The sequence below is a fragment of the Toxotes jaculatrix genome, chromosome 5 (assembly GCF_017976425.1).
Source record: "Toxotes jaculatrix isolate fToxJac2 chromosome 5, fToxJac2.pri, whole genome shotgun sequence".
In the NCBI taxonomy this organism is placed as follows: Eukaryota; Metazoa; Chordata; class Actinopteri; family Toxotidae; genus Toxotes; species Toxotes jaculatrix.
Genome location: NC_054398.1, coordinates 16,974,118 through 16,987,845, shown reverse-complemented (window position 1 = coordinate 16,987,845; position 13,728 = coordinate 16,974,118). Strand labels below are relative to the sequence as shown.

Here is a 13,728-nt window from a genome sequence, read left to right as displayed (position 1 = left end):
TGTGCCCTGTCAGCAAAGCACATTACCAGAAATCAAAGGCCAGAGAGGGCCTGAAGGAAGGGATGTAGATGGCTCTATACAAAGGCCACACTTTGGTAATTAAAACCTATTTTATCTGACCTGTCTTGTCACTGTTTTTGTCTAACACTATTGACTATCTGTTGCATGGAGAGTGATCACTAATTTACCTTTAAATAAATGAGCTGTGGTTATTTAGATTCCTGTATTTGTCACACAAAATAAAGCAAAAGACATGGTAACATCAAATAAATTGTGCTACTTGATATAATTTATATTAAAACTTGCACATCGAAGGAAACATCTATCTCTTAAGGATCTTAAGTTGAAGTTGCATGAAAACTGCTGCAGTCACTTTGCTGTCGCTCGGTATATTTTAATATTTTTTTGCAAAAATAAACTTACAATAAACTCAAGAGTAAAAACCCACATTTACAGTAGGCTGTAAATGAAACACACAGGAAAAGCCACTGTGTCAAACAGTCTATTCTTGAAGAAATCCTAAACTTTCAATTAAATTTTAATGGAAAGTCAGCTTTCTGAATAAACAGTGTCAGTATTGTATGTCAGTGCAATAACATGCATAACTGACTCCTCCATTGCAACTTTAAATCTTTAATAATTAAACACAAATGAACCTGTACTGTCACACAATGGGAGCAGTAGTGACACAGGGTGGCACGTTTGTCCACAGAACATGACCTGGGGAGATGTTGTAAATACAGCAGCTTTGTGGCTAATACTCTCTTGAAGATGCAGTCAAAACAAGGTTTAATACTGTGCGCCTTCTTCTTCCTTGTAGGCGAAATAGACTGTGACAGGTCCGACACTTGTCTGCACTGTTTCTGCAGCTCCCACCACCATCCAGCAACCAATGCCATAGGCCAAACAAGGGATGCCTGCAACACGAAGCACGCAATGATTAAGTACTGTCTGCAGTGTTTAAAAATAAAATACAATGATTATTTGTTATAGGAAAGTAGGACATTAAATTTATCTACTGACCCAGATTAATCACTTTCAACATGGTGAAAAACTTGTCCTCAAAGTCCAGGTTCTGTGGAGGTGCTTTGGTACAGTGATATTTTATAAAGGGGAAGCAGCCTGTTCTCAGTATGTGGTAATTGGATCCCTGAACTCTCCAGTTAAAGTTGGACAGTCCAAACTGGTCATTGTGGACCGAGCTGTAGCGGACACAGTATGAAGTCCACGGCGGGAGTTTACGCTGCAGCAGGTGACAGGTCAGCACCTCCGAGGCAGCTGGCCGCGGGCCAGTCCTGCCAAATGTGCTTGGAAACAGGGCGACCTTTAGGAAGACGCTGTGTATCTTCCTCAAAAACTCCTTCATGACTTTCGGAACGACGCGCTACTTTTTCCACTCGGACTGCGTTAAAATGACTCTCTGACGAGCCATCGATTAAATGAACCTTAAATGAAGCTTAAATCAGCAGAAGCACAACACGCCCTTCAAAGCAGAGGAAAATAAACCATGATGCTGCACACTGGACAACTTACACGAGAAACTAACCTGAGCTAAGCTTAGCAAACGAGCTAATGCCGCCCCTGTTTGTTAGCTTAACAAAAGTTACCCTGTGCAAAACATTCCTGTACACAGACCTATACACATGTTGAACACACACGAACAATTCACATTAACCAGCTAGGACACCTGTGCAAAGAGCGGCTCTCCTCCGCTGCAGCAATGTTATGCTTCTTGCTCTGACCTGGTACTCCCGGTAAAATCATCCGGTTGGAAACGCAGCCCTCCGCAGTTGTTCCTCTTCACCAGAAATAACCACTGCTACCTGCATAGATATGTACTCACCTGTTCACCGACCGGATAGTCTTCCTGAGTCTTGTTAAATTTTTCACGTGTACTTTCTAAATCTACTATAAATAAATAATTACCATTAAAAAAAACAAAGTCAGCAAACACACCCTGCACATGCATGCCCAGATACATAAAGGATATACATATTCACATGGGTATATAATCAAATTTATATAGAGAGATTTGAATGCAAAAATGTATAGTAAAAACTCACCACTTTCAGAAAATATATTCATATGTGATCATAAAAATGAAAGTAATCACCCAGAGAAATCTTTCATTTCAAGTTCATGGCGCTTTATCTAGTTGTAGAGAATTGCAGGGAGAATCAGTGAAATCACAGCCTGAACTCTGTCACCTCATCAGGCCCTGGATGAAGCAAAGAACATCCTTGTTGCAAATGTTATACTAGATGTGTAAATTTATGATAAAATATCCACATGCAGTACTTACAGCAGTGACTTATATGTGCCACTATACGTAAAGCAAGGAACCAGACAACAATCACAATGATGTTTCAGAAGGCTAGAACATTATCTAGTTAGCATTTTACTGCATTTTCAACACAATACTATATTTCAGAAAACAGTTTTATTACTTCCCACAACAAACTATGTTGGAGAATTAAATAACGTTTTTAACAGATTCTTGACAGATTCTGACAATGTTTTTCAATCACGTTTCGGCAATCTTTGGCTACTCAACGTAGATTCATCTCCAGGCTCCAAATATTCACAGTGGAATGTTAAAACTGGCACAGACATGATGTCTTGACTGGGTGAGAGTAAGGCAAGCTTATCAGTGAAGCTGTCTAAGCAGCAGGTTTATCCTTCACTGCTCGCAGCTTGTTCTGAACAGTTGTCTGCAGCACATCTTCTACATCTTTGATCAGTTCCTTCAAAAAAAAAAAAAAGAAGTGAATATAAATACTCATTATCATACCATGTGAGGACAATTAATATATTAATGTTACTATAATATATTTTTAGTAGTTAACTGGTTACACTTTTTTCAGCAAAAGCATTTCATCTGACAACAGCTTCACTGAATATGCAAGTTCCACGATATAGATGAGAAGAGATCGTTAGGTCATTAACACGGTACCTTGAAATTGGTTTCTCCTTGCATTTTAGAGGATGATATTTCCTGATGAATGACTGACAGATTCCGAGCAAAGGTCACTAGAGCTCCCTGGAGATCCTCAGAGACTGTCCTATTAATGACACCCCAAACAAACGAGTTTACTAATGATCCCCATGTTGCCAGCTAAGAAACAATCACCTTGTTCATCTGATGGTGGTGGTTAAATGAAACTTTCAGCAGACAACATCTCCAGTCTTTAGGGGGATGAGCACAGCTTGATTTAACTGTTCCAGAACTGCGGACGCTAAAGGATTTGTGTGATAAATATGTTAAATAAACCTCCGCTTAACAACTTGTAGAGTTTGTAACAACATTTACAAAGCCAGAGGTGGCATCTTAATCCTCTGAAAGAATTGTCTTTACTCTCAGTCTAGAGAAGTCTTTCATCCAACTAATCCTGTTTTCCATTGTCCTTGTCTATTTGAACAGAAAAAGCAAACCTTGATGTGCTCAGATTTTATTCTCCTGGAGACTGATAAGTGTATACGTATATATATGAGTTTGATGCAATAAGAAATACTTACATCATTCCAATGGTGCATCGCTCACTGCCGTCATAAAGAGCAAAGGCAGTGCCTTGCTTCCTCTGCAATTTAAGAGCCACAAACACACATTTAAAATACGAGCGCACAACATGACAGTGTAAAAACAAATCAAACATTCAGTATACTATGTTGAAAAATATAGTATTTACCTTCATGCTATATCCTATGCCATGGGCCTTGCACATCTTAAAGAAGACATTATGGTACAACATGGAAAGGTTAGAGTGAAACAAGTGGCTCCCAATAACTGCATAACGATTAACCACAGAAGGCTGTAAAGAGGTAAGAAAACAAGACAGAGACACAGAATGCACATGTGTAATTGTTGGCATGAGTCTTTCTGTTAATCTAAAACAGGACAAAATAATTTTATTTTCTATTACATTTGGGGCTTAAGTATACTTGGGGATGCTGTGTGTAAAATGTGTAGAGAAGAGATGGCTGAACCCCATACACATGTCCTTAGGGTCACTGTTGAGTTTGGGGAGTGTGTGTGATTAGTGAACAAGATTATGAGTGTGGGGGCACATGTAGTAAACTGTTGGGCCTTTCTTAATTAACTGCAGGGAAGAACAATTAATGTTTAGAAGACATGCCAAACACAAGATGAGTTTAATTGCACAACACCAATTAAAGAAACTACAGTTTTGAACTGCAAATATTTGCATTCCGTTTTAGACAAAAGCGACACAGAGTGCACAATACATATCACCGTAATAGAGGGGTTCTGGGTATGTGAGTGTCCTAAGTAACACTAGAGAGGTTGATTACTTAAAAGTGGCAGGGCTCACGAGGATAAAAATGTTCCTGGTTCTCTGGCACCTTTGGGAGACAAACAGCACAGGCCTAAGCCCCAGTGAGCTCAGGAGATAGCCCATAACTCGCTGTGACGGCTGTGTGTTTGCAGTTGTCAAACACAGAACCCTCACACAACAATAAAAGTGTCCAACAGGGATTTAATTGTGTTTGTAATATGCAGGCCCCTAATGATGGCCACTGCTAAAGCCATTAACCACTGTAGTGGCTCAACTGCTGTACTGAAGCACCAGGCCACCAACTCAATGAATGTTTGATAAAATAATACAAGTCGCAAATTAACAAGCGTAAACTCAGGCATACTGCTAATAAAAGAAGTCTATTGTTTAAGGCCTGGCACCAGGTTGATGAGGTGTTCAAGCATGCATACACATGCATAATGAAAATGGTATGAATTATTAATGTGTTGATTATTTAGGCTCATCTATCAAAATGATAATGAATTCAGCACCTAAACACCAATTGAGCTCAGTGCATAATTACAGTATTTAGTTGTATTTAACAAAAATGAGGAGCAAAACTTGATTTAGCTTCAAGATTACTGTAGTGGTATAATAAAATTCTCCAAAGTATCAGCTTGTTTTACTGGTTTCTTTCTTGCTAATGACAGAAATTAACAACATAATTGGGGGAAAAAAAAATACCACTGCAAACAACTTCAAATATAGCTTTTAAAATTGATTTTCTGATGTTTAAGAAAAATTTAACATGATCAAAAATGTCATTATAAGCAATATAAAATGGTACTTCGGCTGCGATCTGGTGTTCACAGCATTTCTCTCTGACTGGCATCGGCACGTCTAAACAGCCTGTGCGGCAATTCAGCGTTCCTCCAGTTATCAGCAGAAGCATCTGGGTCATGGCCAGCTGGTCACTGTATGTGAGGTCCAGATCAATAGCCCACACCTGCAAACATGACATCATGAACTCTGTGTCACAGCAGAGAAAACCAGACACTATAAACGTAGTAATTCCAATTTAATCACAAAAATGGAACATCAAAGCATTTCACCCACCAATCCTTATAAAGATAAGGGTCAGTACCTTTTAATCCTTACAGTGTTATCCATGTTGAGAGGCAGGGGAAAGGAAAACATGGTTAATGGTGTGTGCTCGACAGATTTAGGTAACTCAGTTGAGGAGTGACACGTGCACAAAGTAGATCCTTCCCTGCGTATTTGGACTGAGTCTGCCCTGGGCTACATTGTTTGGCTCAGGTCTGACGAGAAGCGAAGTTCAGATATGTATGGTAAATGGCGTCATTATAAGTATATTAAGGGGTCAGGTATGGTCGTAGCCTTCTGCTTAAACAGGGCTAATTTTCCCAATAATAACCTAATAGCTATGCCCTCTCTTCAAAAGTGGCAAATAAATCACTAGTGAAGGAGTTGTTAATAACTAAGTGGCAGTCGGCTGCCTCCTTTTGCTGTTCCTATTTGTCAAAGTAAACGCTCCTGCCACTGAATGCAAATCGCTGCCTGTCTGAACCCCGCGGTCTCTGTAACCTGAGCACTTTATCTCCACTAACGCATGGATATCTGACCGTATACAGTAATTCTCTTTTATGTCTTATTTTGTATAATATTCAAATATATTGTGAAACATACATCGTAGTCTGTGGTTGCAGCTAAAATTATGCTCATTACTGTTTAATCTGACAATTAATTTCTCGATTAGTAATTTTTTCAATGAACTGTCAGAAAACACTGAAAAATGCTCATAATCACATTTTTTCCAAGGTGACGTTTTTAAACATCTTGTTTTGTCTAATTAGCAGTCCAATACCAAAATATAAAGACAAAAAAAATCTGTAAATCTTCACATTAGAGAAGCTGGAATCAGAGAAAGTTTGGTAATTAATTTGCCAATTAATCAAAATGATTAATCAGTTATTATAATTGTTGCTAGTTCATTGTTTGCCAATTGAAAAATCTATTAATAGCTCATAAACTCAGATGATCATTTTCAAAATATAATGCATGAATTTTAAAGGGATGGTCACACAAAACATACATCACAACCTTCCATATGAACCAGCTGAAGAAATTCCCCAAATAACGAATTAAAATATCATTGTGTCCAAAATGTTTTTCGTTTATGCTTATGTTTATGTTTATGTTTTAGGCAACATGTAGCCTGATTTACAGGGCTGGAGTTACGCATTGATGTGTTGTAGCTGGTAATCTGGACCAGATTTGTAAACTGCAGGAGTAAATATTGTAATTTCAACATTTTTAATAGGCTTTAAAATTGCGTACAAGCTACTGTGTACATGCATGCTGAGCAACAGCTCAGCAGTATGTACTGCACTCAATCACCTTTACTGTAGGGGGTACAGTAGCTACAACTGGATAGATGCAAGTCTCTATGCATCAGATACCTGGGCCTGAGTGACGGACACACTACTCCGAGCCATTCACTCGACTCACTAAAAATCATACTCCAATGTCCCATTGTCACTCTTAACAAAGCAGTGGGAAATGTAAGCCTGGATTGCACCTGTTTTCTATTGCCTTGAATTTTCATTAAAAACCCTGATGCTGCAGCTGGGGCCCCACCATTCCACAATGTGAGGAAAGACTGCAAGGGCAAACATATGTGACCCACTTCTTCCCATCAAATAAAGTAGGCAGCTTTTAGCAACAGGTTTGAATCTAAATTGATGTTTAAATCCAGACAGGTTTGCCCATGTGGCTCTCTTCTGTCTGAGCTGTGTGTGTGGGGAGATGGTTAAGAATCTGTCTTTAATGTTCCTGCCTCTATTGAAGCACATGCTGTTTATAGTCTATTCTTAATTATGCTGTCAGTGAATCACATTCAATTTCAGGTCAACATTGAAACTGAAAATTAATTTTAAGGCTGCCATTATATCATTCTAAACAGTTAAGGAAAAGGATAGCTTCTGTCCCTATTATATATGTGAAATAGAACATTTTCTGATTTGAGTGTCACAGCTTTGTCACTGGAAGGACAATTCAGTTTGACTCTTAGAAATCCTGAAATGTAAAAAATAAAATTTTTTAACCTAAAATCAAAGTGATGTGGTGAATTACATAGTCCAAATGTAGACTGTTCTGCTGACAAAAATATATTTGGCTGGATTTAAAAGCTTAAAGGAAACAAAATACTAATGTATTAAATAAAAATTAGATTAATTAAAAAATATTCAAAGTTTTAAGACAAAAATTGCATTGTCTGAACACTGCTTTGCTCACACTGTGTGTTAACATCTAATCCATAAGATACTACCCTCTAGTGGCAAGTGTGCCCTTAGCTACAGCCTGCTCTACCTCCAGTCTTTGTTTTACTGGGAATCCATTACGAATGTAAACATAAATAAAGTTTCATCAGCGAAGGGTGGAAAAATACAACAAATAATAGAGACTTATTTAAATGCCCTGGATAAAACAAATGGTATATTGCTATTTAGTGGATTTTTTGGGAAATAAAAAAGAGAACACATTGTGTCCTTTTTTGTGTGCCCTTTGTAAAACTGTAAAGTTGAAGGAAGCTCCAGTGCTTTCTCCACCTGTTTTACAGGTTTAGTATTTTATACACCATGTTGTAAACAAAGCATTTCATTTTACAGCTCTGGATCAATAGGCAGTCAGTGTGGCCACATGTTAGGAGCAGAGCTTAAACCATCATAAACCAGTCCATTTCCAATATCATAAATCAGGAAGGTTTCAACAAAACATAATCCTGACAAATGAGATATGGCTTTGATGGTGTTTTGATATAATAATGAGACAGATTTCAGCAGACTGCTGCAGGTAACCAGACAGGGGTTAAACACTGACAGGGCATGCCCATGAAGCTGCCAAATCACTTTAGAATGACCTATTGTCTGAAAGATAGGTGCTTCTGAATTTCTCAGTATTGTAAGGTTAAAGGGCAAGCCTTAAATGGTGGACTCAGTGTATCGACACAATAAGACCTGACAGTTTATTAGATGGCCTTGTCACACATTTGGTCCCTGTGCCCACTGTTTGCCTTGCCTGTTTCCCATATCCCTGGGGAGCAGTATGGGAGGCACCTATCTGCTCATATGGATCCCTGATCCAGCCTAAAAATTGATCTCTTTCACCAATATGGTGAAATAGAGAGCTTTGACACCATGTGTTGCAACAGCCAAGGCCATATTTATCATGTGGAAGCATGAGTTAAGGCCTTGTCTTGCCCTAGCTGTGTCTCACCTTCTGTTCCATGGTGTTGTGGTTCAAAAAGGTAGCCAGGTCCACAGAGACATAACCTACGATAAGGCGCTGCAGACAGGCCTGGCCCACACGCATGCAGATGGAGTGCAAGGTCTCTGGGTTTACAGAGCTCTGAGGAACAGTGGAGCCCATAGCTTCCAGTTGACAGGAGCCATGAAGCTGGTCTCCACAGGACAGAATGGTCACCCCACCCCCAGGTTCCAACAGCAGATCTACTGTCAGACAGGTGACACTGTCTGAAGGGGGGTAGGCCTCCACCACACCGCCTGTACACACAGTGAGAGCAGAGGAACAATACAAACTACAAAACGTTACCCATGATAGAGCGCCTGAAACTCTCCTACCAGCTGTTTAGCAACCAGCAAAAGTAACATAAAAAATGATTCAATTTGTCAGTTCATGTAGGCAACATCTGGGAACTAGGAAGGAAAGAAGACATGACTGTTAGCATATTCAAACAACTGTATTTGCAGGTGAACAGCATTCAGTGCCTGACAATAGGTATCTGACCTTGCCTGAGGAAGGTCTTCAGGAAGCCGGTCCAGTTGGGATAGCAGGAGGTTTTAACAGGCCGGGCGTAACGGGCCAGCCACTCTGGGATCTCATCTAAATATCTGAGCAGTACAGTCTCCTGCAGAGAGAAAGTTAAGGTGCACACATTAGGAATCTACTGAAAATGCGTTGGTGGCAGATCTGAGGTCATCATGTATGTTTGTTAATTCAAACACAAGTCAATATTAAATCGTGGCTACTTTATTTTGTCCTGTTATCAAAGCTTTCTGTCGACTGCATTATTGGAAATGCCCTTGTGTTATCTGGATCACTCCAGTGACTGCTTGTTATCCTTGAGACCTTTGGTGGCTGCTTCAATTTCTGTGCGGGTGTCTGATGGATACTGCGGGAGGGTCTATCTGTGAGTGACAGCCTATTATCAGAAGGCCTCAGGAGTCTAATGGCTTTAACTCACAGCCACAAAGACAGCACCTGCCCTCAATAACAACTCTCTCCACTGGGCAGCTGATGAATACCTAAGCTAACCCCATCTATCTGGGGATCAATCAGGGCTTGACTAGGATCGATATCACTCTTGTTTCTGTAACTAGGAAATGCCATAATGGTTTCACCACTTAATTACGCTGTTAATTTCTAACTTTTGTTTTAGGTGTCTCTTAAACAGTTTGGCAACTCAAGTACAGTCTTGCCTCAGACAACACTTTCAGGTTTAGCTTAACTGACAGTAATCCAATACATTTTAAAATCTAACATATCAGATTTTATCAGGGATAAAACGATAAAGTCATTGACTTATGTCCATCATTGCCCATGGTGTTTTCAAGCTTTGATGTAGTTAAAATAACAACAATGGCTGCACTAAACAGTTAGTTGTCATTTTGTCCCGTATATATTGTATTATAAAACTATGACTCAATGCCTATGCTGACTGTTGTCATCTAAGTGCAAAGCTTTCTTTTAAATATAAGTTCTGTATGTAATAATGTCTTTGTATGACTATTAGACAGGAATTTAATTTGGTCATACACAATAAAAAACATGAAAACTGACAGAGTTGACTAAATTCTGTGTGGAAATAATATCTTTGTTCTTTCATTGTTCTGTCTAGAGCGTTACTTTGTTTTGAGTATATGCCGTCTGGCTTCACTGGAGACAGGACTGGAGATTATGCTGTTGATATTCCAGTCATGTAACAGCCATCATCATATTCAAGTACTGTAAGAGGCGAGGTCAAATGCTACACAGTGATTCCCCCTATACAAACCATAAAGCACACAATGGTGCGGCAAAAAGTGTAAGGGAACGGTTGTCATTTTCAACGGAAGAGCAAGCTCTCCCCAGGACTTTGCCTATGCAGTTCACAGAAACAGCAGGACAGGAAGAAAAGAAAGAGAGGTATTTTGCAATAAATTATTTGGACTTAAACTGCGTACAGTACCCTGTGATAGGATTCGAGCTTTGCTTTGTGTCCACATAAAGCCAAGCAGTCTGGTCATAAATAAAATAGATGTTGCCCTGCCTCTGTGATTGCCATTTCATCTCTCCATTACATAGCAAAACAACTGAGAAACAGCAGTAAGTCTCAGGGACAGAATGATATAATCTGACTAGTCATACGCTTTGTATGAAGATTCATTTTCTGCGACACTGACCCACCAAAGCTTCAACCTCAATCTACTATAGTTCATGACTAATTACATGTGTAATATTAAATGAAACATTAATTTACTCTATTATTCTCATCCCTGGTTGAACTTAACGTCTTAGAACAGGGGCAGCAGCATTTCTTCTGTTTAAAGACTTCTGTACAAAAAGCATTTGTGACCTTGAATGCATTGAAAGGAATCACCAAACAAACACACTGAAAAGTGTACCACAAAAAACATGTTAAAACCCTTACTAAGATAAACTCTGGTTAATTGAGTTAAGGCAAAACATTATATATTTAACACACACACACACAGACTGCACAATATTTAGACAGAAAACATCTGTCTAAAATGTCCTTCTACCTCTTCAGTGGTAGTGATTATCAAATGACCCATTTCGTTGACAAACTTAACCTAAATAAGGTGTTGCTCAAGATCTGTTTGTACACAGCGTGACAAAAAGAAATACTCCATCTGTTGACGCTATTAGGTGTAATTTTTACCCTCTTGTGCCTAATGATCCATATGCAAGCTGTGTGAGCGCTTAAGTGTGTGTATGGCCCCCTTCAGGCATTGCATGGGTGCAGATCTACATGTCTTTAACCTCTCTCTGTGTAAATGCTAAAAGAGGCCTGGGGGCTTTCTGCAGGCTGAAACATTGTGCTGGGGGCTGTGGGCCTCACAATATTTAGAGAAGCACACTATCTCCTAGACCTCTGTGGAAGCTCCTATAGTGTGGATACAGTCCGTCCTCCTCCTCCTTCTTGTATCCTTTTAGACTCTCTTTTGCATAGCCAGAAGGGATCTGATTGTTGGTATTATTCTATAAGACCACATGGTATTCTTGTGAGTCAGGCTTCTTCATGCTGAGCCCTTCAGAACGAGCAATAATTAAAAAAAAATATGCACACAATCTGTGTAGGCTAAGGGAAAGTATACTCTCTACTCCACTTTTACAGTGAATTTAAAGGGTATGGGATATCCCACTGAATTGTGAAGCATATTTGTATAACATTCATTTTAATCATCACTTATTTGTTATTTTTTGGTAAACAATAATCTTGGTGAAGAATTGTTAAATTACAAATTAATATTTAAAATGTTTCACTTGATCATTTGTATTTTATTAATAATTAATTAAATTGCTACTATTTCCATAAACATAGCTTTAAACATCTATTAACCGAATGCTTAAATGCATGCAAATATTCAGCACTGTGAGTATCTATCCTATTCACTAGCTGTCTCTGCCATTGCAATTAGGTCTACTTCCTTTCAGCAAAGTGCTACATTAACGAGTGTTATATCTCAAAATATACTGCCATGTTTTAACATCCATCTACAGTTTCTGCTGTGAGGAGACAACAACGAGGAGATTCTCTGATATAAAATATTCATATGTTTGAATCTAATCGCCAACATCGCTCTGTAATCTTTCAGCGTATAGAGCCAAATTGCTATCTTCAATATGAACTTGTACAACAGCAGGACCAAGTAATGCGTTTAAGGGGTTAATGCATTTTAGGGGAAAACAATGTCATAACAAAAAATCATGCAATGAGGAGCACAGGATGTGGGCTTTGCTTTGATTAAAAGAGCAAGGTGTAGAATAAAGGCCAGTTAAAGTGTTGTGTCCATATGGCCCAGAAGCCCTGAGGCTGTCGGCCTACACTGGGGGCCTCAGCACTCTTCCCTCTCCATGGGACCCCAGCTGGTGAAACAAACCCCATTTACTTTCCTGTGCTGCCGCAGCCACCATTATGGACCTTGGCTGTGGCTCAGCCACTCTCTGCCATAATTAACAGCACCAATGCCACAACAATTACAGCCCGGCATGGCACTTACACTATGAATCAAAGAACAAGCTAATAGGAACAAAACAGAGTGAGCCATAAGAAGCTTGAGATGACTGCTGTTCTTTCAAATGGAATAAAAAGTAAAATCATTGTGCTCCAAGCCCACAATCATTAGCCTGTAATTAGTTTACACAAAGCTCTGAGTTAAATGGCAAAATACGGTAATTAACACATGACAGAAAATCAAAGGCTACTTTGTAAGCATATGAGAAATAAGAGCCAGGGGCTCAGAAGCTGTGTACTGAATGAATGGTTTACCAATGATTAAGTATATTTTATTTATTTTGAATAGGTCTAAGATTAAATCTTAATTAATTATTTTTTTAAGGAAAAGGGAAATGTTGATATTTTATAGAATAATTACAATGTTATGATACACATTTTAACCCTACACACAGAATTTGTACGACAATGTTTTGGTTAAAAATGGCTCAGACTCATCCAGTAAGTGTTACGGACAGACAGAGACAGAAATGTCAATGTTGTTATGTTAGAACAGCAGATCAAAGCATCAACATCAGCAACAATTAAGGATTTCAGAGTTTAGTGTCACTTGTACTTCATATTACTTTCAAGACATTTGTAATACCAGCTGTAAATCTGTGACATTAATCTGAGAAATAGTTTGAGAAAAATATATACACAAGAAATGCTCTGTTGACCAGAATGTCTGTACTACTATTACCCATTGGACAGGCTTTTGTTCTCCCAAACACACCGACACTAGTTGATGTGTGTGCCCCAGAGAATGGATAATGGCTGTGTGTATAAACAGATATTTTATGTATTGATTTAATGTAGTGTGGCTCTGGGGACAATGCTCAAAATACTGTACTATGGGGACCAGCATTGTGACTATTACGTTAAGACATCCTACTCTAAGTTAAATGATGGCATCTCTGACCCCACTGTGACCTATGCTTTCATTCATTCAGTGACAGAGGTGAATCTAACCATTTTTTGAACTGTCTTAATATCTAGCTGTTACGGTAATGTTATCTGTTAATTATCTAGTTGCTACCATGTTAACTTTAAATGGCCGATTCCTCATTGGTATGAGTGTAATAATAATAGCAATAAACTTTATTTGTATTGCACTTTTCTAAAACCAGTGCTTTGGAGGGTGCCATAAAAACAAGA

General features: G+C 38.8%; 2 protein-coding genes across 2 annotated transcripts in view; both read right to left on the bottom strand.

The window, feature by feature from the left end:
• Nucleotides 1-382: 382 nt before the first annotated feature.
• Nucleotides 383-1,741, bottom strand: c5h15orf61 (chromosome 5 C15orf61 homolog). Its single transcript, XM_041038681.1, has 2 exons — nucleotides 1,024-1,741; nucleotides 383-917 (listed from the first exon to the last, which is right to left on the bottom strand). Exons 1-2 carry the CDS (start codon nucleotides 1,364-1,366, stop codon nucleotides 790-792), a joined length of 471 nt encoding a protein of 156 aa, XP_040894615.1. The 5' UTR covers nucleotides 1,367-1,741; the 3' UTR covers nucleotides 383-789.
• Nucleotides 1,742-2,223: 482 nt separating this feature from the next.
• The window catches only part of iqch (IQ motif containing H), a 22,059-nt gene continuing 10,554 nt past the window's right edge, over nucleotides 2,224-13,728 (bottom strand). Inside the window, exons 15-21 of the mRNA XM_041037920.1 lie at nucleotides 9,081-9,201; nucleotides 8,550-8,836; nucleotides 5,101-5,259; nucleotides 3,687-3,809; nucleotides 3,517-3,578; nucleotides 2,954-3,062; nucleotides 2,224-2,744 (exon numbers count right to left, since the gene is read on the bottom strand). Of these exons, the coding sequence (XP_040893854.1) occupies nucleotides 2,661-2,744; nucleotides 2,954-3,062; nucleotides 3,517-3,578; nucleotides 3,687-3,809; nucleotides 5,101-5,259; nucleotides 8,550-8,836; nucleotides 9,081-9,201 (945 nt within the window). The 3' untranslated portion in view covers nucleotides 2,224-2,660. The remainder of the gene's footprint in view (nucleotides 2,745-2,953; nucleotides 3,063-3,516; nucleotides 3,579-3,686; nucleotides 3,810-5,100; nucleotides 5,260-8,549; nucleotides 8,837-9,080; nucleotides 9,202-13,728) is intronic.

Coding starts and splice junctions, on each gene's coding strand:
- c5h15orf61 (XM_041038681.1), bottom strand. CDS start 1,366: ATGAAGGAGTTTTTGAGGAAGATACACAGCGTCTTCCTAAAGGTCGCC. Junction 918..1,023: donor GTTGAAAGTGATTAATCTGG/GTCAGTAGATAA, acceptor TTCGTGTTGCAG/GCATCCCTTGTTTGGCCTAT.